The sequence below is a fragment of the Coenobita brevimanus genome, chromosome 65, assembly GCF_032717465.1.
Source record: "Coenobita brevimanus isolate Jiangsu-jjx chromosome 65, ASM3271746v2, whole genome shotgun sequence".
NCBI lineage: Eukaryota > Metazoa > Arthropoda > Malacostraca > Decapoda > Coenobitidae > Coenobita > Coenobita brevimanus.
Window position 1 is genome coordinate 5,091,566 of NC_137018.1, and position 25,842 is coordinate 5,117,407.

General features: G+C 41.3%; 1 protein-coding gene across 1 annotated transcript in view; it reads right to left on the reverse strand.

Moving 5' to 3' along the window:
• The window catches only part of LOC145404917 (cell adhesion molecule DSCAM-like), a 587,705-nt gene that overhangs the window by 147,886 nt on the left and 413,977 nt on the right, over positions 1-25,842 (reverse strand). Inside the window, exons 5-8 of the mRNA XM_080276424.1 lie at positions 21,331-21,627; positions 17,737-17,867; positions 12,528-12,687; positions 7,287-7,471 (exon numbers count right to left, since the gene is read on the reverse strand). Of these exons, the coding sequence (XP_080132550.1) occupies positions 7,287-7,471; positions 12,528-12,687; positions 17,737-17,867; positions 21,331-21,627 (773 nt within the window). The remainder of the gene's footprint in view (positions 1-7,286; positions 7,472-12,527; positions 12,688-17,736; positions 17,868-21,330; positions 21,628-25,842) is intronic.

Here is a 25,842-nt window from a genome sequence, read left to right on the forward strand (position 1 = left end):
GGGACACTAACCTGCCATCCCCTTCTTTTCATGACAGAAACTCACGACTGAAATTATGCTTTGCTTATTTTACGTCATCTGTCTCATTTATCTGCCTCTTACATAAACACAATTGGACCGATGTGAGTGACCGACCAGCTAAGAGACAGCACGATGGATAGCTTGGAATAAAGGGAAAAATACTAAGATTTCAATAAAGAGATAAAAAAAAAAAAAACTGTAATTAGTGGCGTGTCATGGGAAGAGAACTCGCTATAAACCAAGGACAGGTATAAGCGAACAAACAGACACTTATGCAGTGTTTATGACCTTCAGACCCTGACCTTTCACATTCAGAACCTCATGTACCATATTACCAGACACTAATTAAATGAATAAATGAATCACTCAATAAATAAATGAGATAGTAACATTAGAAAAACGATAAAGTCTTTTATCTGATGCACAGTAAAAGCCAACGACATCTGGCATCACTATATAAGACTTCGTTTCTATCAGACATGTAAATATCTATACAATGATGATGACTGGTTTTAGTTTACTCTTACTTCCGCCAGAGGTTTTCACCCCGCCCCCAAATGGCACGCCACAGTGATGGAGCCACTGGAAACTGTTTTGTGTCTCTTCATTGCGATATTTTCCACTGAGCTGACTACAGTCACTTGGTAGAGGCAAGAATAAAACAAAATACTGTAAGACGTAGAGTCAGAGGCTGAAACCGATTAGGCTTTCCTTTCATATACCTGTCAATTCAATATGGGTTATCAAAGCAGATGCAACACTCAATCCAGTCTACGTGAACTAATCAGAAGTAATGAATATTTTACTCTACACAGTCTGTACGGGAATGTCTGTAGCAAAAATGTTGGCTGGTGGGAATAAGTAACTCGGACTGAATTTTCAGTATCGACGGAACTGAACAGTCTAATAATAATGATAATAATAATAATCTTCATCATCATCATCATTATCAACAACAACAACAACAACAATCTCGACAGAAATTGCATTAAGAAATCACAGGCAACACATAAAGCCCTTGAATCCCAGCACACATGCCTAGAAAAAGACAAGAAAAAACAATAAACAAAAGCCCAAACCAGTCAAAACACAAAAATGAATAAAAGTTGACGTGAGACAGAAGAAGAAATTCAAGGAGGAGAATGTGAGAGGCGGTGCAGAGCTTGCCAAGGGTGGGTGAAGAAGGAAGTTGCAGAAATAATCAAATCTGTGTTGCCAGCGCTGGAAAATTGAGAGGCGGTCCGAGATGGGGTAGGAGATGGTGAGGATAGGAGAATCGGTGTGTGGGGTGGGGGGTGGGGATGGAGAAGTGGTAGTGACGGGAAGATTTGGTAGGGTAGAGTGGGAGAATGGTGGCGACGGGAGAGTGGTGGGGATGGGAGAGTGGGTGTGGGGGAGTGTGGGTGGTTGGGGATAAAGAAATGGTAGTGGTGGGAGTTGAGTAGAGTAGGGTACTGGTGGGGTTTCCTGATGGTTGTGAGGAAGAGTGGTTGTCGAAGTGGGTGGTTCGATATGGGGTTGTGGATGAGGTAATGGGTGTAGGGTGTGTTGAGTGGTGGGTAGGGGGGTGAGAGGATAGATGGGATGGAGGGTAAGAGATAGGGATGGATGGTAAGGGAACAGATGGAGATGGAAAGTAAGGGGACAGATGGGGGTGGGAGGTATGGAGATAGATGGGGATAGGAGGTAATGGTACAGACGTATGTGTGGTGGTAGGACAGGGGTTGAGGGGAATCTGAGCAGCGCATGTCCTCTCTTCCCTCCACCTGGTCTCTCCCTGAGTTTCTGTCATTCTCTTACCTCTGTGTTTCTGTCTAGGATTTCTTTACTCTCCTGTCTGCGTGCCCTGTCTCTCTGTCGCTGTTCTTGCCCTTGTCTGTTTCTCCCTGTCTCTGTTTCTGTCTCTTCTCCTTTACTCTGCTTACTCCTATCTCTTTCATTTATTTCTCCACCAGTTTTCACCACATTTGTATACCTGACTCATCCTCTCGAATTACCTATCCTCCCTCTTCTTTTGCCTCTCCTCCTTTCTCTCCACGTTTTCATTCATCTTTCGTTCATCTCCCCCACTGTATCATATCACCGACATTCCGGCTGCCTCTCCTTGCATATTCCTCTGTCAATTTTCCACGGCTCACGATCCTCGCTTCAAAAAAGATAAATAAAATGTTTGAAGCTGCTCTGGGTTTTTGCTAACAGGGACAACTTTCTTTATACTAAATCCAGAAATACCTTGACGAATAACGAACCTAAAGTATTCAAGGAGCCGAGATAACGAAGATGGTAAATTGAACAAATGGTGCCAGGCAAAACAAACCTCGCGCGACAACAGTTATTTTATTGCTGTTAAATACTTCGTTGCTGCCATTTATTGTCAGTTCACAATTCAAGTCTAAGGTAATGGTAAAAATGTTTTCAAAAAACGCTCTCTGAAAATCCGTGATCATGCGTTTGACCTTTCGAGGTCACTCAAGGTCAAAGATCATGGTGTCAAATGAAAGCCTATATAAGACTTTCTGTATCTTGATAATAGCAAATATCTCTGTCTTCGGTGAGTTTCGAGTATAGCCCCCTGAATATCCGTGACCTTGAGTTTGACCTTTCAAGGTCACTTCCGGTCAAAGGTCTTGGTACCAGTTAAAAACCCGTATGGGATTTCCTATAAGTTGATAATAGTAAATATCTATCTTCAACGAGTTTCGAGTTATGGCCCCCTAAATGGATCTGTGACCTTGAGTGTGACCATTCAAGGTTACTCCAGGTTAAAGCCCGTATTACGAGGTCCTGTATCTTTTAATAGTATATATCTCTATCTTCAACCGGTTTCAAGTTACGGCTCTCTGAAAATTCGTGACCTTGATTTTCGTCTTTTAGGGTCACTCGATTACCACCAAAATTTAATCACTTTCGTTTGGAACCAGTGCCCACATATCCTGAAAGCTTTATGTATTTTCATTCAGTCGTTTTTCCGTAATGCTTCTAACATACAAACAAACTCGACCAAAAACAATACCTCGCCGGACTCCGTCCGGGGGAGGTAATTACGATTAAATATTTGAATGTGTGTTTGCAGTTCTCGGCTAAGTAAGATCATCTTTTGTTAACATAAAGAAAATCCTTGGCGCATAAATTATAGTGAAAGGTTTCCTTGATCCCCTCCCTTTTAACTGCTTTTTTTTAGTTTAATATATTGCTTTGATGTTAGCTTGAATAAAATACGCAAATGAACCACATACAAATATTTACTACCGGTATACTCTTTTTACTCTAACTTGGCCTAAAACTGCCATCTCTACATCTTATAAATTATACGGAGCTATAAGAAGAGATTAACACCAGAATATAGAGCTAGTCATGAGTGGGTGCTATGGAAATGATGTAATTATAGCACTGTTTTTTCCGGACACTAAGCTCCGTGATTTAAGCTGCAAAAGGACGAAAATAAGGGTCAGGTTAAGCTGAAAAGAGTATAGTGGTAATGGCTTCAGGAAACTTCCCAAGGTTGCACCATCAAATCTGTATCTTATGAACCTGGTCCAAGTTTCTCAAAAGCCCTGTTATAGACATGGTAACATTCAAAAATTTCTATTATAATTAACCATGCTTCATGAAAAAACGCTATCTTGAGAATGCTTCAATTACTGACTCGTCATACATCAAAATATTTCTTAATGACATTTCTTTACTAGTGCCCGTAAGTCACAAAAACATTCTTTTATTTTTGAATTCTTCAACCGAACATGACTCCCCAATCGCATTTCATGATGTCAGAGAAAGGAAATTACACAGCAAATCAGGAAATTCATGGAAAAATGAAAACTACACACACTCTGGGATTAATGGATGCGTGACAGCTGGACTCTGCTCGATGAGAAGGACGGAGGTAGATTTGGAACTGTTCAGGCCAAACCAGTATGTTACGACGACGACTACTACTGCTACTACTGCTACCACTACTACTTCTACTACTACACATGAGCCTACCCAAAGGAAATCGTAATACTGCCAAATTTACACCGTTGATATCATGACCAAGTTTTGAGAGTTGTCAAAGCTAAATATAATTCATCGTCATTTAAACATAATCCATTGTTGTTTTTCAATACCCTGTGAGAAGGGGTGCCTCTTAATGCTCTAGATATGTTTTGATAGCGTCACTGTCGAATTGAGATCATAAGCATCATGTGTAACGTTAAATGCATTTCTAACTACACAAATTTTCCTATAGTTGGAATATACACGTTGGATATGGATGTCTTGCCCTCCCACAAACACGGCAGTACACCAATGTTTTGTCATTTACAGACTTGCTCGCTTTTAAAAGGCAATTTCCAACGCAACGCTCTGTTATTGTGGATTTCATAAGCTAAATTGTAAAAAAAAAAAAAAAAAAAAATCACTGTCTATTCGCCTCATAAGGCTGGGAAATACGTTATGAAACCCAAATTTAAATTGTTGCCACCAACAACTTCTCCCCAAGTGATGTCTCCTAAACTTAGCAAAATGGGCTGGGTTAGCTAGATTAAAATGCAAAGAATATCCTAGCATTGAAGACGTCTAAACAAATGCAATACACTTTGTTCTTTTTAGGGGGGAAGGGGAGAAAGAGCCAGCGCAGTTACTTATGCATGCAATGAACTGAGAAACACTGTAAATGTTGTCAGAGGGACCACATGTTGGCAGGCAAGATATGAACATTGATTTTACCTCTCCCATTGTACTTTTCAGGGGTAATGTCAGAATGTGTTAAGGTTCCAACCAGTAATTATCACACGCAATTCACACATTCATTTCCCCTTCCGAACAGGCATCATCATCATCATCATCATCATCATCATTATTTTTCTCTCTGAAGGATGGAATGAACTGCCTTTGGTTTTGCTAATCTAACCAGTGGATAGTGAGTGTTTGATTCTCACAGTATGATCTCGACACTTCAGGTGACACAAAGATAGTTTCAGTGAATTCAGAACGTGGGATGAAATGGAGTGAGTCTTTAACCCATTGGCTGCGACGTTCCCTTTACAGGGTCCGATCGACAGGCTGCACCATTCCATTTAAAATCCACAAATCGATTTCAAAAGTTGCGCCCTGTATTTTGGCGCGAATACACTAGCCGCGTTTTTGTCGTCCAAGCTGACGGATCGGATTCGAAACCATCTTCGGCGAAACAAAGCTGCACCGTTTTTGTCAGCCCAAGTGATACGAAGCCGGCCGAAGCATTGATCATCGAAACCAAGACCGTCTCCGAATCTCACCCAAGTGTGGTCGACTTCGTGCAGCTTGAGCAGAGTGAGAATGGCCAGGAAGGATAAGTGATAAATATTAAATTAGCACGATGTACATAATTAGGCTGCAGGTGGCAAATATTAAATAACATATGGAGCCAGTTCTGCATAACTAAGGGCTACTTGCAAATTGCATATTCGTCAGATGATCGGCGATCCCCTCTGTTTACATTGCGATCGGCAAGTGCAATTTTTCGGTTCTACATATCCTGGACTGTTTTTGCGGACAGAAACCAAGCGCCCCAAGACGCGCTTTGAATCCCGAGCTCCAGCCTGGACTTCAAAAACGAGACTTGTGTATTCATCTGCCCACGCTTGGGGTTGCCAGGTCGTCCTTTTTAGCATCCTCCACACTGCATCACGAATTACCGAATCACGTGAGCCCAGTTTGCTTCAGGAAGTCATGGTGTCTAGATGTGGTTTGTTTCGTTTGCCCCAGCCCTTAAATTCGCTTGGTGTTACCAACAAAAGAGGTGCTACATGTCGTATTCCACAGAAAAGGAAGTTTACACATACTAGTGACAGCGATTCTAGTGATTCTGGTGTGGAATATACTGTAAAACCTCTGAAAAACAAGCCAGCACACCACGCTTCAAGTGGCGCCAACCCACCTACGTTACATCACCGTGACTTTCACACACTCGTCAATGTCAACTTCTAGCCCCTCTGGAAACATGACTGAACAAATGTAAATAAGTAATAGAGAGTAAGTGTGACTAAAATATAAGGAAAATGAAAGTGTCTGGTGTAGGCTATGTAAATATCTTTCGTTGAGATTAGCGTCATTTACTATTACTGAGTAGTTTTTCACGATTTGGTATCACAGCAGTGTAAATAAGTGATGGAGAGTAAGTGTAAGTGACTAAAATATAAGGAAAGTGAAAGTGTCTGATGTATGCTATGTAAATATCTTTCGTTGAGTTTAGCATCATTTATATTACTGAGTAGTTTTTCACGTTTCAGTATCACAGTTTTATTTTATAATGTTCGTAAAACAAGGATTCTGAAGTGCTAAGTGAACCGTTCAAGATAATGCAAAGAGTGTGCTGCGTATAGTGGTACGTGATTGGGAAATGAAGTGTGGTGAGCGACTGCGTGGGTGGTGATGCGTGACGGACAGCTACTGCGACGAAAAAACAAACAGAAAATGGCATTGCTTCCATTTCTCTACGGCATCGTAGGAGCATCTGAATATTCACTGATGTGCTCATAGGTAAGAAGAAAGGTTTTACTTTCTTGTGCATGTTTATTTATTTTTTTTTAATCTTGTTTAATAATACGAAAATTATTGTCTTGAAAATTGGTAACTTTTGTGTGGATTGCCGCAACAGGGGTATCGCTCTCGCCACCTAAACTGCAGTCAGGGAGTTAAATGAGCTTGTAATCCCGGATAAAGAGCGTTTCTGTATCAGTAATTAATACAGTATGGTGTAAGGGAAATCCGGTTTTATGAATTTGGAATCCGGATGGCGTAGCTAATGTTAGTAAGACATACATTATAATTCTGCAACCTTTGTCCCCTTTATTGCGATGACTTTTTTTTCTTGCTTTATCCTTGTTCCCCACTGACGATTATAATCAGCCTATGATTTGGAAATAGAAGGGTTACATCTCGCCTTTATTAATATTGACACTACTAGGGGGATCCGTCAGTCTGAATAATATTGTCTGGGTGTAGCAACAATAAAATATATAAAAACGTCATGGGGTTGAAGAAGCAAAGGAATGTACGTGTCAGGAACTGCACACTTCCCTTTCTCCATGTACGGTTTCCTTTTCATTGTCGTAAAGTCCTTGAATGTCCTCCTGCTGAAAAACTAGATCAATGGAAGATCACAAGACAAAAATAAGACAAGATCATTACCTGGAAGTCCTTAATTCTCTCCTTGCTGAAAAAACAAAAACAAAAAATCACTGGAAGATCGCAAGACAAAAAATAAGACAAAATCATTACCTTGACTCTCATACACCACCTACCGTGCTGAAGGTGTAGTTGTTGGTGATGTGGTCGTCGTCGATGGTGGAGATCTCTAAGGAATTGTTAAACTTCCACGAGAAACTGACGTCCCTGGGGTGTGCGTCTACCTGACAAGAAACGTGCACCATCTCCTTCTTGGCGATCCCGTACACCCACCGCTGCCCCGTCTGACACACTGGCGAGTCTGGTGGAAAGAAAATGGCTTGGTAGTAGTAGTAGTAGTAGTAGTAGTAGGTTGTTGCTCTTGTTGTTATTGCTACACTAGGATCCATCTGAATGTGAACACAATGAACTTAAGGTTGAAATTACCCTTCTCCTGCAGGCCACTTTTCTCCTTTTGGGAGGCAAGGGAGGGAACTGAGGGACGTTTGTATGACCAGGCAATGAAGCCACCCGGTCATATCGCTGCCACCACGTGAAGGCGTCGCTCTCCAATACCACAAGTCTTGATATTAATGCCTACCGACTGAAGGAGACTCGGTAATCCTTTCAGTCCAATGAAGACTTTTCCTTTCTTTAGTCTTGCTACTTTTAGATGGATTTAGGTAGTTTGGGAAAGACCTCTGTAGATTTTTTTTTTTCCATCAGAGGGAATTACGCCACTGTAATAACTGGTATATTTACTCGTGGTTGAGTGATATTTGATGAGTGTTATGACGTAGGAAAGAGTCTCCTTGGTTACTGATCAAATTAATCCTCCAGTTTGACTACATTTGGCCAATAACAGAGCTGAAAGAGGTTGGGGATCATTGTCAGACGAGATTAAATGCACGATATGAGTGAAGGAACTGGTGAAGGGTAACGATATCTAAATCCTCTAACTCCTCAGGTCTAAGTTCCCCAAAGATGAGTAATGGAGTTAAGCAAGTGGAAGAAAAAACAAAGCCTCATTGGAGTGAAAGGGTTAAGGTAGACAGTCATTTCCAAGCCACACATGCCTTCCCTACAAAAAAAAAAAAAAAATAGACGCCCAACAGTCGGAGTTACATCCAGGTCCCTAACTGTACGGCTTGGTGAAAAGAGGCAGGGGGGGGAATCACGATTCTGGTTGGTGGAATGAATGAATATAGTTTATACACCTTAACATGGTGGATATTTTCTTCCTTTTACGTATATTTCTCGTAGAGAGTACTTCCGCTGTACATCTTTTCCATATTTCTCGTACCTCAGAGGCTCAGTAGGACAATGCTACGGCTCTACATCCTTGCATTTGCACTAGTTCGTGACTGGTACAGTATAATTTATTTCAAGTATTTTGTTGCCATCGTTCCCGCAGTCAAAAAGTTGCCTTGTGCCTGTAGTCCACTACCATCCTTCTTTCAGGGGATAGGGAGGGAGCTGAGGGACGTTTGTATAATCGGGCATCTACTCATTTATATTGGTGACACCGCACGAAGGCGCCACTCTCCATTGCTAGAATATGCACTAATCTTTTGTTTATTCAGGATAGAAAGATGAGAATTTTAGGTCAGGCTAAAGTTGGCAAATCTTTAATCAGTGAGTGGAGAGTTGTAGTTAGTTAATGAGTGGTTGGAGAGATGTGGTTATCTGCAGAGTGACTGACTGAGTAGTTAGTTAGCGAGTGGTTGGAGTGGAGTAACAACATGTAGTTAGAAAGTGGCTCCCGAGTGGTTGTGGAGTGAGTGGGTAATTGAAAAGATGTGTTTAAAACTGATTAGAAGAGGTTAAGTAGTTAGTAAAGGCTGGTTCGCATAAAATGGGATGCTAGTGAAGTTAGAATAGGAGGATAAGATTTGTTTATTTATTCATTTTTTTTTTTTAATTGTCGTGGGAACCATTTGAAGATTTTATTTACCCTTCAAAAATTAAATTAAAATTAATGTCTTTCTGCTACACGAGAGTCGTTAAGACAAACAATAAATTTTTGCTAAGTTCCAGTCTTTCCGTGAAATATGTAAATGTTAAATCCAGGTCCCCAATTGGACGGATAGGTGAAGAAAAACATGAGGGCTACAAATTTCGTGCACGAGTCTGACCGGTCCGAAAATCGACGTAAGGTTTTTTCATTTGCGAGCTCGATGTGTCAACCAATGCACCGCCGACTCTCTTCTGAATCCCTTGCCCTCAGCTCCCCTCCTGAATTCCTTGCCCCCAGCCCTTTCAATCTCTTGCCCCTAGCACCCCCTGAATCCCTTGCCCCCAGCTCCCCCCCTGAATCCCTTACCCCCAGCTCCCCCCCCTAAATCCCTTGCCCCTAGCACCCCCTAAATCCCTTTCCCCCAGCTCCCCCCTAAATCCTTGTCTCCAGCACCCCCTTAAATCCCTTGCCCCCAGCTCCCCCTCAATCCCTTGCCCCCAGCTCCCTCCTAAATCCCTTGCCCCCAGCACCCCCTTAATCCCTTGCCCCCAGTTCCCCCCTGAATCCCATGCCCCCAGCTCCCCCTCAAATCCCTTGCCCCCAGCTTCCCCCTCAAATTCCTTGCTCCCGGCTTCCCCCTCAAATCCCTTGCCCCCCAGCCCCTCCCTAAATCCCTTGCCCCCAGCTCCCCCCTCAATCCCTTGCCCTCAGCTCCTCCCTCAATCCCTTACCCCCAGTTCCCCCCTAAATCCCTTGCCTCCAGCTCCCCTCCTGAATCCTTTGCCCCCAGCTCCCCCCTAAATCCCTTGCCCCCCAGCTCCCCCCTATATCCCTTGCCCTCAGCTCCCCTCCTGAATCCTTTGCCCCCAGCTCCCCCCTAAATCCCTTGCCCTCACTGACGCTTATATACGATGACTTGAATTATTTCCACAGATAAAATGCACTCGTAGTCACGCAACTTTCTGCATATTTTAAAACTTCTTTTCATAAGCTTATATTTTTCGCTCAAAATGGCACGCTTATGAACCTGCTGCAATTCATAAAATCGAGTCCAGAAATATTTCCCTTTTGCCTCCAAGTTTGTTTTAAGAATTAGACTGGTTCAGCTGCGTGGCCATTATGAGCTGGCTCTGACTTTGGCTTTCATGGGTATATAATTTTTTTCTTTCATTAATTACAACTGCGGGCATTTCTCTTACTTGATAAACTCTCTCTCTCTCTCTCTCTCTCTCTCTCTCTAGATAATAACATTGGAAAGATTTATGTAAAAGCGAGACATGCGAAAGAACTTAAAATATACTTCCAAGAATGACGTGTGTGTGTGTGTGTGTGTGTGTGTGTGTGTGTGTGTGTGTGTGTGTGTGTGTGTGTGTGTGTGTGTGTGTGTGTGTGTGTGTGTGTGTGTGTGTGTGTGTGTGTGTGTGTGTGTGTGTGTGACAATACTCATAGCTTTGAATAATGCTTGTAAAAGATGAACTAGTGTACGAACAGCTTCAAAATATACTTAAATGATGGTTTCCTTTTTTTTTTCTTTTTTAATATATTCTTGTTCATACTTTCAGTCATTCCCACTTCATCTGCAAAAATGACGATGACGATATTGATAATGACAATGACGACGATAATGATGACTATGATGACGATGATAATGATGATGGTAACGACGATAACAATGACGATGATGCTGATGCTGATGATGCTGATGACGACGATGATAATGATGATGATGATGATTGTCTTATGTCCTGGTATATGCCTCACTGCTGTCACGTTTCAGTAGGAATAACAGTTTATGAAATCCACATGAATTTATTTCTATCCAGAGTTCTGCTTGATTTTTTTTTTTTTTAAACAATGAAGTTAGCTTGTAACTTTGTCAACAACAGATTGAGCAACGCTGAATATTGATGAAATTCCATTCGCGTACACACACACACACACAAGCACACGCACGCACAGACACACACACACACACACACACACACACACACACACACACACACACACACACAAATACGCACAAATATATACACAAATGTACACACACACACACACACACACACACAGACACACACACACAGACACACACACACACACAAATATATACACAAATGTACACACACACACACACACACACACACACACACACACACACACACACACACACACACACACATAAATGCGCACAAATATATACACAAATGTACACACACACACACACACACACACACACACACACACACACACACACACACACCACAACACAACACAACACAATAGCACCCAAACCTACACCAACCCACACTCCTCAGAATATAACAGAAACAATCTAAAAAAGAGTGTAGCCTTGCATCTTCGACGGATATGAAAATAGCATTCGTGTCCCTCGTAAAGCAAAACGGAAGCAAGGCGGCCAAGTTTGACATACTTGTTGGGTGCCGGGCTGGCGAGAACGTGCGGCATTTAATATTGCAAGGTAAAATTGTGTCCGGGGGGAAGTTGGCCAACCTTTTCTAGCGAAGTTAGTCCTGGGGGATGAAGTCGGCACGAGCTGCTAAAAACGCCCTGTTTCCTTGATCCTCTTGTGGTTGGGACGGGTTTAGCATAGGATTCTGTACCAGTAAGGGCCAGACGACTTCATTCAGCTGAGAGTTAGTGTGTATCGCTGCACAGTAAACCCTCCCGTCTCTCGAAATGGTGACTGCTTTTGTACAGTATTCTATTTCAGGACGCGCCAGACGATTTTATTCAGCTGAGAGTAAGTAGAAGTTCCTAATGAAAAAAGGAACGACTAACTCTTCCACGAGCAAGACAACTCTAGTATTCTGTCCCAGCATAGAAGATAATATTCAGCTGAGAACGAGTCATAGGAGCCAAAGGGTAGTAATTTGAGGCAGCCAACATTATTAGAATTATTTACTGATGAGCCACAAATGTTAAAGTTGTTGTTGTCTGACCAAAGCACAAATGACACAAGACATCACTGGACTTTGGGAACTAATGCAGACTTTTTCTAATCCCGTCACCACGACAGGTCTCTACTGAGGTGAACAAAGTCTGGTATAAACAAGAGTAAAATATCACTGATCACGGTATAGCAGAGATTAAAGACAGCTACTTCAAAGCTTTTTAACTGACAGGTCTCCTCATAGCTGAATAAAATCGTTTAGCGGTACCACACGTAGAAGGAAACTAAGACAAAGGACCACTTAGGTAGCCTCACCCAACACATCTGTATGAACTACCGTACCCAAGCATATCCCAGAAGGTGTTCGTTTCATTTGGACACACCCGGGAGATACTTTAAGAAGGCTTGGTTAATTTCCATGTTCTTAGACGATTCATTGCAGAGAAAAAGTAGAACTAAATACAACAATGGCACAATTTCAGAGATAAAGGGTTTCATACATCATGGACTTACATTTGACGTCGAGTATGATGGGCCTGGAGACCCCCTGTCCCTGTGTGTTGGTTGCCTTGCACGTGTAGCTGCCAGAGGAGTAGCGATCCACGTTTTGCAGAACCAGGGTTTGATTGGACACTATCACTCCCGCTGTGTTGTTCTCCCGGATGTGCTTGTCCTGTGCGAGGCAGAGACAGAGGTAACGTTACACAGGGGACCAGTGGCGACTGAAAGAATCCGTAACTGAGATAGTTTGTGGGAACTTCTGGTTAAAGGAGTGATTGTGGTTAGAAGCAGTGGTGACTGTACAATAGAATGGTTTATAGATAGATAGGTAGATAGATAGATAAAGCAAAGATGGTTTCTAGGGAACTACTATTGTTTGATATAATCTCTCTTGCAACAATACAACTGTTTTGCAACAGTACAACTAAAAGAATTAAGCAGCGATAAAAAGGGTTGAGGTGATTATAATTATGTAATGACGCCTGCGAAACATTAATAGGATTAAAAGCTTACACACTAGTCCAGTGACTAACACACCAATATTCTAAAGTGAAGTGGTACGTAACGACTGTACCTTCCATGCATTCACACTAAGTCCTAAGTCAGGGATTGAATATTGCGGTTTTACCATCCACTCATTCACCTCATTACGCAAGTCAAGGCATGTTTATCACGGTTGTAACTTCCATTCTCTCACGTCATTTCTTAAGGTTAGTGATAAACAACGAGACTATAAAGTTTATTAATTCTCCTTAATTCGTGTTACGGGATAGGTAAAGGTACTGTATCTTTCATTAATTCACCTCAGTAAATCGCCTCAGTAAATCAAGGAATATGCATCAGAGCTCTAACATCCATTCCTTCACCCCACATCGTAATTCATGGTTTGAGTAACGGGTGATTGTAATTTCCATTAATTCACCCCAGTAGGTTAAAAAGAACAAGGAATCGTTCAGTTCCATTCGTAAACGACAGGATGCGTAACGAAACTGTAACTTGGAATCATGAACCCAGGTCCGTAAGTCAAGCATTGAGTTGCAGGATCTATTTTGTATTCATTTATCTTTTAGCACCAAATACATGGAATGGAATACATACATACATACATACATATAGATAGACAGATAGATAGATAGATAGATATCTTCATAGTATCATTCTTCTGTATCTTGATAGTGCCAATCCACTTTGTTCAGCTTAGGAGAGACGTCTGGTAATTAAAGAATCCATTTTCATCGACCCCCTCAGCAAAATGACAGATTCTGCATATTATAATAGTTAAGGCTGGACAATTTTATTAAACTTGGGAGAGATATGAAACGGTAAGAAATGTCTCCACTAACCCCTCTATTCAGATTACTTCTTTTACAATATTTTGTCAGTGCCGGACGAATTTACTCAGGTAGGCCAACACTGTGAAGGGAAACACCGTAGAGCTAACAATGTTATGGGGTGGTCATGTCTGCTAAACTAATAATATTTCCATATCGTCTCCCTCTTTCTTCAAAAAACAGAGTGAACCAGAGAAAGTACTAACCCAAAGCTACTGTCAGATGTGATGCTATAACTGCTGGTATGTCTTTCTCGTTAAATGTCTTTCACTACAATGACATTCTTGAATATTTTTCATCGTATCATCAGACGATTTTGACCAGTTTAAGGCATCTGACAATGAAAGATTTAGACAATATTTCCGCTAACCCTTCATTAACATAGAGAATTCTAAATATTATTCTTGCTAACAATTAATTCAATTTAGCATAATTAGTGAACAGGAGAACAATAGAGCCAATGTTACTTTCGGATTCCCACATCGACTAAGCCCGCAGCATTTTATTTATTTATTTATTTTTTTGCCTTCTTCAAAGATTAAACTGAAAACGAGGAAAGAAAACCATCAAGGAAAGAGGGAGGCGACCAGAAGTCCGAGACAAACTTCCTTTCAACCAGTCATTCATAATTAGAAAAGTTGATCAAAGGGAGTTGGAGGAGTGGGACAGATGGCTGCAATTAATGTGAACGATTTTTTTACCCTCTATTTTTCCCTATTTTTTTATTTTCTTCTCAAGGCACGTTCATCGTCTTTCATGCGTATGTTTCAGAGGGAAATGGAGATTAAAATAAGCTTAGATTTCCCGGGGTCAGTGCTCCCTAAATGTGCAGTCTTTCGCAGTGAGTTTTGAGTATGGAATTACAGTCGCTCATGGCCCTCTGGATAAATAATATAATCCTCACTCTGATGCTGAGAGAAAGGCATTGTTTAAGCACGAATTTCTCACATATCTCGTCCTTCTCTGTCTGTCTCTCACTGTCTCATTCTGTCTACCTCTGTGCCTGGCTAGCTGGATGAGTGACCCTGTTTCTCAGTTTGTTTGTTGCTGTTAGTCTCTCTCTCTCTCTCTCTCACCAGTCCCACACTCCCTCGTAGCAACTAATGGCAAAATCGGCCCTATGTCACAGGCGAATTTTATGAATAATTATCCCCCGATTGCCAAGTGCTTTTAAATTGGACTGAATATATTTGCATCATGAGTGGATTTTGAAAATGTTAATGGATGAGAGTGATTTCCCGAGGCCTGCAGCTGGGAGTGGGGGGGGAGGGGGATAGGGGTGGAAGAGTGACAGACGGTTCTTCATCGATTCTGTAATATCTGTCGCCTTTACTTACGCCAAACGAGAAAGGTGACATGTACAGGGATATGACTGTTACCAACTCTCTCTCTCTCTCTCTCTCTCTCTCTCTCTCTCTCTCTCTCTCTCTCTCTCTCTCTCTCTCTCTCTCTCTCTCTCTCTTTCTTTGTCGTAAATATTTAATACTAAGAAAAATGTATAAAGACAAGATGCACACAATATGATAAATACAGTAGTCAAATTCTGCACCCCTTTTTTAAACTAACTCTCCACGGAATGTCTTTATCCCACAGGTGTAGCGAGAATGGCTTGATTAAACAAAGTCCTTAAGTGTGCGTAAGTGTAGGTAATCACATGCGAAGTGTACTAAGAATTTCGAAGGACAGATTTATTACTGGTTAAAGACTGGCCTATTTTTCCCCTCCACTTTTATAATACTTCTAATTGTATTCCTATTTTAATTTTCTGAATCCTATCCACCTCATTTGTAACGCCGGGAAAAGGTTCATGACGTTGATGATGACGGATGACTGCAGTTAAAGGTAAAGCAGGTATCAGTATGCTAATAATGCTCTGTGCGTAGGTCGACATGATGAGCAATGCAGTGTTAGTGGGAGTTTCAGTGTTGGAGGGCTGGCAGTTTTTGCTGTCCAACTCGTCACTACGGCATAATTTATGTGTCCCGAACTGCTGTACCTGATTAAAGCTTTGTGGTGATTTATTCATGTTTTTATTTATTATTATATTGTATTTAACCTTTTTACTTTATTTTTTCTTGTTGGAACTGCTCTCATTTCTGAACATAAAGAGAGAGAGAGAGAGAGAGAGAGAGTATGAATGAGGTGCACTAGAACTTAGGTGTGAGTGCAGCGTCCAGTATGATTTCAGCTTGTGGATCTGTGAATCTTATCGAAGCTTACATAAGAATGACAGATCCTAATGGGAAGTTTGAGACGAAGTGTGTGAACGAGAATGCTTGCTTGAGCCAGTCTTAGTTTTGTAGGCAGTGATCAAAGTTCGTGGACTAAATTACTGCGTCTCCTTCGCATTAAGAGATACGTTAGTCACTTTCCTCCCTAATGCATCATATTAGTCACTTGTAGACAGTGATCAAAGTTGGACTAAATTACTGCGTCTCCTTCGCATTAAGAGATACGTTAGTCACTTTCCTCCCTAATGCATCATATTAGTCACTTGTAGACAGTGATCAAAGTTGGACTAAATTACTGCGTCTCCTTCGCATTAAGAGATACGTTAGTCACTTTCCTCCCTAATGCATCATATTAGTCACTTTCCTCCCTAACACATTACAAAAAATACCATTATATATGAGCAGAGAAACATATCAACCACATTTTACATAGGAATATTAGCTAAATCAGGGAAGCGACATATAGAATAGATGAAGTGTAGGTTAATGCGCGGTGAGGAAGGAGTGTTGGGGAAGAGACGGGAATAGAGAATTATAGTAATGGGGAAGAGATGAGAGTGGAGATATGGGAGGGAAAACGATGGCGGTAAAGGATGTGGGATCCTGAGGAGTGAGGAAGAGTGAAAAGGGATGAGGGTAAAGCAGTGTGAGGAAGTTATGGAGAATGAGGTGAGCAATGGACAGGCAGAGAAGGAGAGAGAGAGAGTGAGAGAATGAGCTATAAGCGAGAGGCAGAATAGGAAAGTAAAAGAGAATAAGCAGTGAGGGAGACTGTAAAGTTAACGAAACCGAAGGTGGAAACTGAGGAAGGAGGGAATGATGAACATAAACAGCATGGATGAATGAAGGAGTAAGTGAGATTCAGGAGAGAATAGAAAACAACGAATGCTTTGAAGAAGTGTGAGGAACTATACTCGTTTTACTCTAACTCGTCCAAAAACTGTCATCTCTCCAACTTGAATGCTGAGTTGTGGCAATGGGTTAGCACTAGAATTCGATGCTAGTCACGAAGAAATGCAATGAAATGGATGTAGACCCATAGTACAGTCTTCTGCCAATGAGCTACGTGAAATAAGCTGCAAAAGGAAGAAAATCTAGGTCAAGGTTGAGTAAAAGATGCATCGTATATATCTTCAACCAGACACAGGTCCCCGTAATATATTTGTTTTGTCGACTTACATATATTATCACGGTAAATTTAGAAGAAAGCAATTTTAAAATGATAGTGGTAAGCTATGGGAAAGAGAGACAGAAATGACATTGAAAGAGATGATGGAGGGAGAATATACACATTTTTTTTTTTTAACGAGAATACGGACAGATGATACAGGATGTCGTGAAGATGATTAATTTCTTCCCACCTCCTAAATCAAGACGTCTAGCTATAGATTGATACATACATACATACTTAAATACTTGGAGATGGATAGAGATAGATAGATAGATAGAGGGATGAATGAACAGGCAGACAGACAGCCGGATAGACAGATAAATAGGTAGACAGACAGACAGACACAGAGAGAAACGGATCGATAGATTGGTCAATGCATATACGGACATGCTTAGACAGACAAACAAACAGATAGACAGGCAGACAGACTGAAAGATACATACACAGCACAAATAAACACTGACAGAGATAGGCTTTAAGCTACTCACGTTATGAAACCAGTGGACGGCGGTGGGTGGCGGCAGAGCATTGACAGTGCAGGTGATAAAGACGTCCATTCCTTCTCGTATATCCTTAGGGTTTACGTTGGAAGAGATCTCCACCTTTACCTCGGGCACGTCTGAAGGGGCGGAAGAAATTAGGCTGAGAAAAAACGTGCTTGGTTAATAGGTGGTTAGGTAGTTGTGAAGAAGTTAAATTGTGTAATAGTATAATTAAACGAGTCAGTCCAACATAGGAAGTACTTGTAGTAGTGGAGAGGTTAATGAAGGCTAATTCTGGTCTCTCAGGTTTGAAAAGCTTACCCTAAGGGAGAATAAACTTGCCTGTAAACAGTATGAATAAAGCAAAGAGGGGTCATCGGATTCAAGAGGTTACTGACTGGCATAGCATAAAATGATATACAGTTGTTAAAACAGGACACTCACAATAACAAACCGAAATACTTTGTCATGAGTATCACAGTGTCAAGAGCCGAGACATTGCTGACACCCTCCTTGGTAACTACCCTTTGCTTAAGAAGGAGATAAGAATGTAGTTTTAGCTTAGATTTGTGATAGAGAAATGAGAATGAAGAAGGTTACAACAGACAATTCTGATAATCCCCATACAATTACTGCTATTGTCTAAGTAAACAGGAAATTGATTCCTTAATAATAAACACCCGAATTACCTATAACCTATATTTCTTTACGTACTAGAAACTCTTTGTATGAAAGTCTATACTCAAAACAGCAATAAGGATTGGATACATAAAATCGCCCAAAGCATTGTATCCTGCCCCCCAGATTTTTCATTTTCCACGAACGTCAGAGAAATCTTTTTTTACACATTCCTTTGCTGTGTCCTGCATACTTTTTCCCAATGATATTTTCCACCGCTAATGACGGCAGGGAAGTGTAGGTAATTATGATAGTGCGGCAGAAAAAAGTTTATTTGCCTATCGGTAGTCAGGCTCATTTTTCCCGTTAGGAGTGGCCACATATGAATCGTCTCCATATCGCCCTTCCCTGTACCATTTTCCCACCCTCCCTCCAGCTCACACCCTCCTCCCCCATATATCTCTCCACTCCCTCCCGCCATCTCATCCTCGGTGCCCCTTCTCCCCTATATAATTATAAAGTGGAACACACACCAAAAAAAAACAAAGAAAAAAGAAAAAGAGAAAAAAGCCAAAATTGCTAAAACACAGACTGCCGGTTATGAAGCAATGGTAGTAAATTTAGACACATAAAATACTTACACAATAGAAGAAAAATGAAACAAATGGTAGTAGGTTAATACAGATATTACTCTGTAGAAAAATATTTTTTAGAAGTGAGAGGAGAATTGCAAAAGTGATGAGAGCAGTCCATGCTTTTTAAATAGTGAAAACTGTCTCAATAAAATTAAAATCCGGGGAGCTTCGCGTGTGGGTTGAATCCAGTGACGTATATTATATTTTATGTCTGTTATCGCCAGACAAATTGTTCACGACAGACTTCGAACTGGAGTTTCATTATAACCTTCATCACTTTAAGAGATTTTGCGCCGACTAAAAGCATCGTAAAGGAGCAGGAATAAAATACTAAGAATAAGGAGCAGCCAGAGAATGCTCCACCTGAACCATGCAATTGATCTAAAGGCCGAACATCTGACTTTGCATTGTGCCCTTGACTTCTGACTGATTGTTCTCAAAATCGATTTTCTTCATCTCTCCTAGTCGTTCAGCCTCTCCACCAAATTTGATCCACATCAGATCAAAACTATTCGAAGTGACATTTACCAGTGACCTTGACCTTTGACCTACTGTATTCCAAATCAAATATCTTCATCCCTGACAGACCTTGAACACTACCACAAAGTTTAGCCACTGAGTAAAAAAAAAAAAAATTGAATTATATGAACCAGACTTTTTCCTTGACCCATGAGTTTTACTTCCAGGTAATAGCTCTTAAAAATTGAACCACTTCATTCTAGCCTTACCTTCAGTTCTTCTGCCAAGTTTGGTCTAAATCTGTTAAAAAATAGTGCAGTTGATTTTACAGTGTGGCCTTCATCTTTGAGTAGGTGTTCTCAGAAGTAATTAGTTTACTTCTGAGAAAACCCTCGACCCTTCCACCCAGTCTGCCCCAAACCGGATCAAAATAAGAGTTACTTTGCTCACACCCTAACAGACATATCACACACACACACACACACATACACACATACACACACACACACACACACACACACACACACACACACACACACACACACGCACACGCACACGCACACGCACACACACGCACACGCACACACACACACACACACACACACACACACACACACACACGCTAGGCAGAACATTATATCCGCCTCACTATTGCGCGTGAGGGTGTAATTCGGACTTAGCAATTAAAGAAACAGGCTACACCACAAACGGTAAAGAGAGTGAGTCAGGAAGAAGTGTAACAGGGAGGCAGATGCCCTTAAAATAATGTTGTGAGAGAAAACATGAAAAAATAACACTTTAAGATCTTCGTAATGTTTCCTACGTTATAAATGCCGTTCTTTAAAACATTAGGGAAAATATAACTTACTCCTTTATGTCAAACTGACGCACATAGTTATTAAATGTTGACTACATCACGCGATCATATTTAGCAAAATATTGTTTTTTCTCATCGTAAGGGTCAAATGAAACAATTTTTAACTCTTTACCAGCCCAAGGTATACTTTAGTTAAATACTGGGTGTGCCGCAGGATTTTTTTTACTTTACTTTTCTAAAAACTTCAGGAGATTATTCCTAGTGTAATATTGAGTTATAAATTTTGTGTCAACATGGACCCGACTCTCAACCGTTTCATTTCTCCAGACAGTTTTATTCAGCTCAGGAGAGGTCTTTCGAGCAAAAGTAGTTAGATATAGCCTTCATCACTCCATTCATTGCTTGTGGACTCTTCCCTGTCTTAATAAAATCGTGTAATGGCAGCAAAAATGTAGTAAGAACGACGTCCTTGGGCTGAGGAGGTTAATGGAGGGGTCTGCTTGACGGCTAATAACACTGCCTTAATTTGTACTCAAAGTGGATGATTAGTTACCGTCTGTCTAATAGGTACCGTAACTGTGTCTATAGGTCATTCACTTTTACTTGGCCTAGATTTTTGTCCTTTTGTGGCTCATTTCACGTAGTTCAGTGGCAGAAGGAGACAATACTACGGCTTTACATCCTTTCCGTGGCACTTTTTCGTGACAAGCACCATATTCTAGTGCTTAGCTCTTGCTACAGCTCAACATTCAAGATGGAGAGGTGGCTTTTTTAGGCCAAGTTAACGTGAACAGAGTATTATGAAGGGGGTTTTTAATGAGTAATAACACTTACCGTAATAATATTGTGTTTGGAGGACAATTAATTTTCATATGTTCTTGAGTAATAACATCTGAAGGAGAGTAGGTATGAGGGAAATTGTTGTCAGTGGAGATTGGTTTTGAGGGCTAAAATTGTTGTCAGTGGAGATTGGTTTTGAGGGCTATCAGGTTTTTAAAGGTTAGTCTTATTTATTCTTTACTTATTTACTTATTTGTTTATTTTTATTGAACTAATATTTTTGGTACTCACAGTGGACAACCAACTTTCGTCCATCCTCGAGCGAAGACTGCATGAGGTGTGGGGTCTCGGCGCGGCAGGAGAGGTAGCGCCCTTGGTACTCCGGGGTAGCGACAAGCACGATCTGGCTCTCCGTCACGTTGTTGTCGTCCCGTAGTCGTTCGCCCGTGGATGGCAGGGGTCTTCCGTCCAGGTACCAGGAGACGGTGGGTTCCGGACGTGCCCCAACCACCACACATCTTATGGTCACCCCCAGTCCGGCAGGCACAGGGCCGTCTAGTCCCATCAGGGTGATTGACATGGGTGGCACTGTGGAGGAAATGAGTTTGTTGGTGAGAGTCTAGGATGTATGATTGTGACAGTCCCCAAAACCTAAGGCTATTTCTGGCACTGCAAGAGAGACGTCAAGGTTAATAATCGGTAACTACCAATTCCCTATTTGCCAGTTTTCTAGCGTAGGGGCACGAAACTAGGCTACAGTTAGTCCATCATTTAAGGGTACGAGACAGACCCACGGCCCAGGTAGCGTTTACATGACAGAAAAACCTCCGGCCACCTCTTGGACTCGAACCCTGCCATGTAGACCACAGTCCACTCCAGTCTCATCACGCTACCAATCGCGTCACCAGATTAATGATACCAACAAAAATATAAGATTCGTCATGACCATGTAGGGAAAGGTGAGACGATGAGTATGGTATTAGGCTATGTTTGTCGGTGGCATTGTAACACAAGTTTTGCAGTGACGTCATCAACATCAAAAGTCCCGGATGCACAGCCATATTGAAGACACTATAGTAAACAATGAAGTGCCAGTGTACGGAGCTCCAGCTAAGATTAAGTTTTTATCATGACAGACGTTACTAAGACATCGAAAAGCTAAACAAGAGCTACTCAAAAATAGAATGATGATATATGATGAGCAAAATTAGTAGGAATTTTTCAGCTAGAGGTGATATCGAACATGTTTTAATCCCTATAATACAAAAGATCTTTCCAAAGTTGATTAAATCCGTCTGAAAAAAGCAATAGTAAACATTTTAAGTTATGTCATCGAATTGATATTCCCATAGGCCTAGTTCGATTAGTTTCATCTATGCTGAATTAAATCATCAGTAAACAGCAAGGAGAAAGTTACAAGCACGTCATAGGATTCCAGAGATTAAATACCTTCTCTAACTCGGCTGTTGCAAAGTCAAAGTGGGGCGGAACGGAAGAAAAATAGGAGGAAAAGAATAAAACCTGCCCACATGCAGCTTTAACTAAATGGATTTCTTTTTGCATTTAGGCACTGCTTTGGTTCTGTTGTGGGCATTTCGCATATAGATTCACTAGCCTATCTAATTCAAAGCAGTAATGGAGCAAGCCAGAAGAAATATAGGGAGAAAAAGAACAAAACCTCCCCATTCAGCTTTAATCAGATACGGCTTTTATTTAGGTACTGCTCAGGTATTTAGGCGTTTTTTAAACTTGTCTAAAGCATCGTCACAGAGGAGCACGCCTGATGAAAAATGGGACATGAAAATAACACTAGTCCCAAATGCAACTTTAACTCAAGCACAACTCGCTAAATGGTGGACGTGATCTATAATGCAGTCGCTACATCAGGAGCCGGGATTGTAATGGAGAGTCATAAGTCCTGGAGCATAGTTTACATTCTAAAGAGATAAACCCCATCCTGCCTTCACTCCCAGGGTCTTTCCACAGAGCCCGTCCCTCACTTCTGTCCCCCTCCCCTTACTGTCTCTCGCTTCCCCTCACTCCCCGACACACTTCCGCCACATCCCTCTCTCCGTCCCTAATCTCTTCTCTCCCTCTCCTCACTCTCTCACTCTCCGTCTTTCACCCTCCCTGACCCACTCTGCTCCTTCCTCCCTCATCTCCCCTCACCTTCCCTCACTCCTCGGTCCCATCTCCCTCCCTCCTTCACCCTCCCTCATTCCCTTCCATACTTTCAGTCCCCTTCCACACCCCCACTCCCTCTCCCTCCTTTATCATCCCTTACCCACTCTCCTCTCCCTCCCTTATCCCTCCCTCATCCTCTTGTCTCTCCCTCACCCCTCCCTTCCCTGCCCTCATATAATATTCAAGGCTGAGTTACGACGATAATCCGGTCTAATCTCACCCACTTCTGATTTTATGGTTCGGGTTTTCGTATTCATGGCCTCGCATTACCATAGTCGCGATGGCTGATCTATGTTACTCACTCGATATTAGGCAGTTATCCTCGCTACTGTATTTTCGTTAACTCGTACTCTGTGTTCCCTGCCAAAACAATGGAGAGGTAGATGTGAGGTAGTTATTCAGGTCAGCACATTTTCTTTAGTCCTTTATCCTCCGTGCCAGAACAATGAAGAGCTAGATCGGGGTAGCTATTCACATCAGCATAATTTCTTTAACTTGTACCCTGCGTTCTCTGTCAAATCTAGGATGAGGTAGATATATTAGGTACTCGATATCAGGCAGCTTTTTATGCCTTTCTCTTTTACCTAACTTATACTTGGCGTTCCCAGGCCAAACAAGGAAAAGGAAAAGCTATTTATCACTCAGATGTTAGCCACTATTTATGGTAACCTGTTTTCTTTAACTGTGTTCCCTCCCAAACCAGTGAAAATCTAAATACGTGTTATTCACAGTTTCATGAGTTTGTTATATTTGTTTTCTTTAAGTTGTACGCTATGTTTTTCGTCCATTACGATGAAGCAAAGGATGTATATTATTAACTGGATCTACAGCGGTCATTCACGTTATGTTTTACGTTGATTTATATCCCTAAGTCCATATTTCCGTGGTGGTAAGAAGCTCCCATTCACTTCCACTTTAGCCATATATTTACATCATCTAAATACTCCGTCATATTGTTATTTTTATTTCTTATCTACTTGGTTTGATAAATAGCTTTGAAATAATAGTAATATCCTAGTGCATGTACTTATATCTTCCCAATATTATATAGTTTAATAATTGACATTAAAAGAATTACTAAACCTTTCGATGCCAGGAACGTGCTTGGGAATAATATTGAAGTTAAATTCGGACTTTCTGCTTTTTTTTTCTTTCTCTCTCTCTCTTTTCTATTTTACTACTCAGGTGATGGTCGGCTGAAGTAGTGCAAGAGTTAATTTCCAATCTTCCAATTCCTAGAATTTCCCTCAGCTGAATAAAATTGTCTTGTGGTTGCCAAAGTAAAATGTCTTAGTTTATCTGTAGAGGACAGATTTTTTACATGGCATTTGCATGATAAACTGACGGAGAAAAATTGTTGGACAGAGAACCTCCTTAGCATACAGGAACACTTGGGAGATGTACCACCTCTTCCTCAGTGATTTGTTTTGCCTGTCACACCTTAATATCCTCTTCTGTATTGTTCAGGCAAGTTAGGTCGCTGTAGTAGTTGTAGCTCCTGGTTCATCTGAAATGTGAACCCAGTGGACTGCAGGCTGGAGTTGCCCCTTTCCCGTAGTACACCATTTTCCTTTTCGGGAATAGGGTGGAAGTTGGGGGGCATGTTTGTATAGCCGGGCAGATCCACGGCCCAGATGTATCAGTACCACCACACGAAGGCGTCCCTCTGCAGCACCAGGTTTATGTTGAAAAGCCAAATGTAACACAACAGAGAATATAATACACATATTGCTATGGACTAACCCTCAAATGAATAAACTCGTCTATTGCACGCCAAAATATACTTGAGATGAGGGGGGTTTGAACGATATTAGTGGAGACTATGAACATTGGTGTTTCTGTTACTCACTCATACAACTGTTTGGTTACGTGGAATCCAGTGCTAGAGTTATTCCGACCGTGGAAGGGGTAAGAATGAACATTAAAAAATATATTGCTAAGGAAGAAGTGATATGAAGTTGAAGAGAAAGAGATGATGCCCTCTGTACCGTATATCATTCGTTCATTGTAACTATCTATCCATATATTCAAGGCGTTCAGCTGAATTGGTGTACCGTCATGGACCTTTGTTTCCCTACTATTTCTTTGCATCTACTATTCACTCAGCATCACCATTTCCATCGTTTCTCTTCTTGCCGCATCATATCTAGGAGAATTTTAAGGACAGAGAATCAACGCACATCGTCTTTCACCTTAAGAATATTTGCCAGTAGAGGGAAGCGGGTAACAAAAGTGAGATATTAGGCGAACTCCCGATTTCGACTGGACAATGAGTTTTACCTTAATTTCTTCGCCAGTACAAACAAACAATATTGCCACTTTATCCGAATGAATTCTGTCACTCTATAATTATAATGCTTCTTGCCATACGTTCTTCATTCACAGCAAATATATTAATAAGTATAATTTCATTCTATTTTTGGGTTCATATAAACTCCAATAATTGTCTGACGCAAACTTTTTTTTTTTCTTTTACCGATCTACCTAGAGCCAGGCGCCTTAATCCCAGAAGAGGGTGGCCTTAAACGTATCTCCTCTATAACATTCACTTCTCCGCCATCAAGATGCCCTTTTCTCCAATTCACACACACCCTCACCCATACACCTCTCCACCCCGTC